The sequence below is a fragment of the Phaseolus vulgaris genome, chromosome 4 (genome assembly GCF_000499845.2).
Source record: "Phaseolus vulgaris cultivar G19833 chromosome 4, P. vulgaris v2.0, whole genome shotgun sequence".
NCBI classification, from domain to species: domain Eukaryota; kingdom Viridiplantae; phylum Streptophyta; class Magnoliopsida; order Fabales; family Fabaceae; genus Phaseolus; species Phaseolus vulgaris.
The window spans coordinates 46,180,621-46,183,428 of record NC_023756.2 but is presented as its reverse complement, the minus strand read 5'-3'; the positions used below and the strand labels follow the sequence as shown (position 1 = coordinate 46,183,428).

Below are 2,808 nucleotides of genomic sequence, written 5' to 3'. Positions count from 1 at the left end.
AACTCAACCATAACTTATGATAATGGAAAATATACTTCAAAATACAATGTTCATGGGTGAAAAATTCAAACAATTTAGAGCAGTTCAATCTTGTTTAGTTCATTCAAATCATGATTTAGTTTAATTTATTTAAACCATTATACAATTGTATTCAATTATCTTAAATTACTTTTAATGTTTGGTTCAATTTTGCAATACACGGTGCATTTTCTCTATTCCAAGTATTCATGCTCACAATAGAGTTCTCACCATTAGTACATATGATGGTTAATCTTAATTTTTGTTACTGTTTTCAGTGCACAAATACATCTCATGTAGAACATATTAATAGAAAATTGAGGTTTGAAAAATGTTAGTTTTCTAATTCAGATGAGAGGACTTTTGCCTAGTTTAAGATGTCAACAATTAAATTATGATCCTTAGAAAACTGTTAATTAACTTATAACCCTTTATATCTTGCACAAAATAAAAGTGAAAGGTGAAATGGTAGTTTTCTAATTCATATCAGCTTCATTGTTATATGAATAACAAAACATTTGCATAGCATCTATTTTGTTCAAAAAACAAGTCACTTGTTTATCAATTGAAATCTCTGTCAACTATGCTTAAATAAAGCTATTACTATTTTCAAATACAAAAGAAACTAATCTAAGTAAGTACCTCTTATTTCTTTTTTGCATCAAATCGAAAATGCAACATTTTCAGGTACTCTATTGATGCTTCTTCATCTTGCCAGAAACTTTTAAGGGAAAATCCAACTAAATATCAACTCAATCTCATGAGTGCATATGAAAGGACAAATGAAAGCAAGGGCAATTTTATATCCACCATGTGTTCCACTTAGTTTTTGTTACTTTTTTTTTACCATACCCAACATATCTCCCTGACTTTTCCTCTGTTCATTCACACGAAACAATAAAACCATCAACATCAATGAAACCATCTTTACCCTCTCAACAAGTGGCTGGGTTTGGGTGAGGAATATTCTGGTCACCCCTCACAAATCCAACACAACAATGAGTTTCAAACCATCTTACTTCGAACACGAGGTATGGATTACATGTACAATTTTATTACTAATGAAACACTTATTTCATAATCTGATTCTGATGCATTTTGACCATAGCCTTTCCATACTTGTTGTTTACATTCAAATGGTAACAAGCCAAGCAAAAATAGCCGATGCCAAGTAAAAATACAGTTGTAGTTTGCAGGAAGTTCGAGTAAAGAAAAAGAACATAAACAAAATAACTGCAGCATTGGCACTCCTCCACCCATAATCTAATATGCCAATAAAATGAGTTGGACACTCAATCTTTCCCTGCAAGAGGAACAAAATTTACTTTCATTCACCGACAAAATGCTTGCATCAATGAAAAAATATTATAAAATAAAGATTCCGATTTTATCAAACATGTATCTGTTTACTAGTATTTAACCAATAACTCACCCAACGATATTGTACCTATCAAATTAACCAAACAAATGTTCTTGAGAAAATGCATCAAATAACTCTGATCACTAATAACAATGCAAATAAGCCATCAATCATCACTTAGTGGAACAAAAGCAGGGAAGATGGGGGAGAGGGAAAGCCAATTATAGGATCTTTTACCAACTTCAACAATTCGATTTAAACTCATTACTTCTTTAATTTATAAGAGAAATTGTTTTTATGACTGTCTCACTAGTCATCTACATCAGTGTCATTATTATAACAAGAAATCAGAGGGATCTCTACCAAGAAGTTCATGGTGACAACATCAATTACAGCAATTTCTCTCTGAAAAGTTGTCAAATGTCACTTAATTTAGGCCCTTGTATCTACCCTATAGTCAAAAGAGTTAATAACGCTGATTTATTACCCCCAGCAAAACCCCAAACATGAACACCTCATTTGATGACTGATTCATTTAACAGTGGCAATTCATATAAAACAAGAGAAAATGACAGAAATAACGTTTGAAATTACCTTTTATTTATCCACAAGACACTCATTCAGACTCAACCGGCTCAACCTTCGGAGCTGATTCAGAAAAATTAAACAATGAATAAGGAATCACACAAAAATCATGACTATGAACCACGATTACAAATATCGTCAATGAAAATCATCAAACGGACCTCTATAGTTGAAAACAATGAAATACGTAACGGGTTTCAACATTCCCCAAGAATTCCCAAAGTAAAACCCTAGAGCATTCAATTTGAAAAAAAAAAAATGGTTTCAGAAATTGAGTGACTGACCGTGGAGGGAGGGGTGGCGACCGTCCTTGCCCCAACCGATACCGCGAGTGGATTCGAGGTACTGGTTGACGAGATGGCGGCACTTCTGAAGGTGGTTGATGCCTTCGATGCGGTAGCACCAGCGTAGTTTGTCTCTGATGATCTTGGCCTTCTCGATTTGGATCCACTTCTCTCTCACGATGTACTCTCTCATCTCAAGCATCGCCACCGGATCCTTGTACGGATTCGCCGGATCGAAATCGTCCGGCGGCGACTCGTCGAACTCCACATACCCTTTCTTCCTTCCCATTCTCACCAACGAGTTCTCTCTTCTGTCTCAACTCAACACAACTCAGCTCAACTCGGATGCTTCGAAATTCTGATTCTATATCTTCACTTATCTTCGGATTGGGCTTATAGTAGTCAAAGGCCCGTTATTATGGGCCCAATATATAATTTTGCTAACTTTAGGGCTGAAGAGGGGATTATATAATTTCAACATATTCTGAAAAATTATTTTTAGAAATTATTAAAATTTAATATATTCCGAAAAATATAAACTGGATTTATTTTTTTTATACA

General features: G+C 34.3%; 1 protein-coding gene across 1 annotated transcript; it reads right to left on the bottom strand.

Moving 5' to 3' along the window:
* Nucleotides 1-1,017: 1,017 nt before the first annotated feature.
* Nucleotides 1,018-2,603, bottom strand: LOC137838027 (NADH dehydrogenase [ubiquinone] 1 beta subcomplex subunit 10-B). Its single transcript, XM_068647237.1, has 3 exons — nucleotides 2,248-2,603; nucleotides 1,973-2,026; nucleotides 1,018-1,321 (listed from the first exon to the last, which is right to left on the bottom strand). The coding sequence occupies exons 1-2, from the start codon at nucleotides 2,534-2,536 to the stop codon at nucleotides 1,995-1,997; spliced, it is 321 nt and encodes a 106-aa protein (XP_068503338.1). The 5' UTR covers nucleotides 2,537-2,603; the 3' UTR covers nucleotides 1,018-1,321; nucleotides 1,973-1,994.
* Between the last annotated feature and the right edge of the window lie 205 nt (nucleotides 2,604-2,808).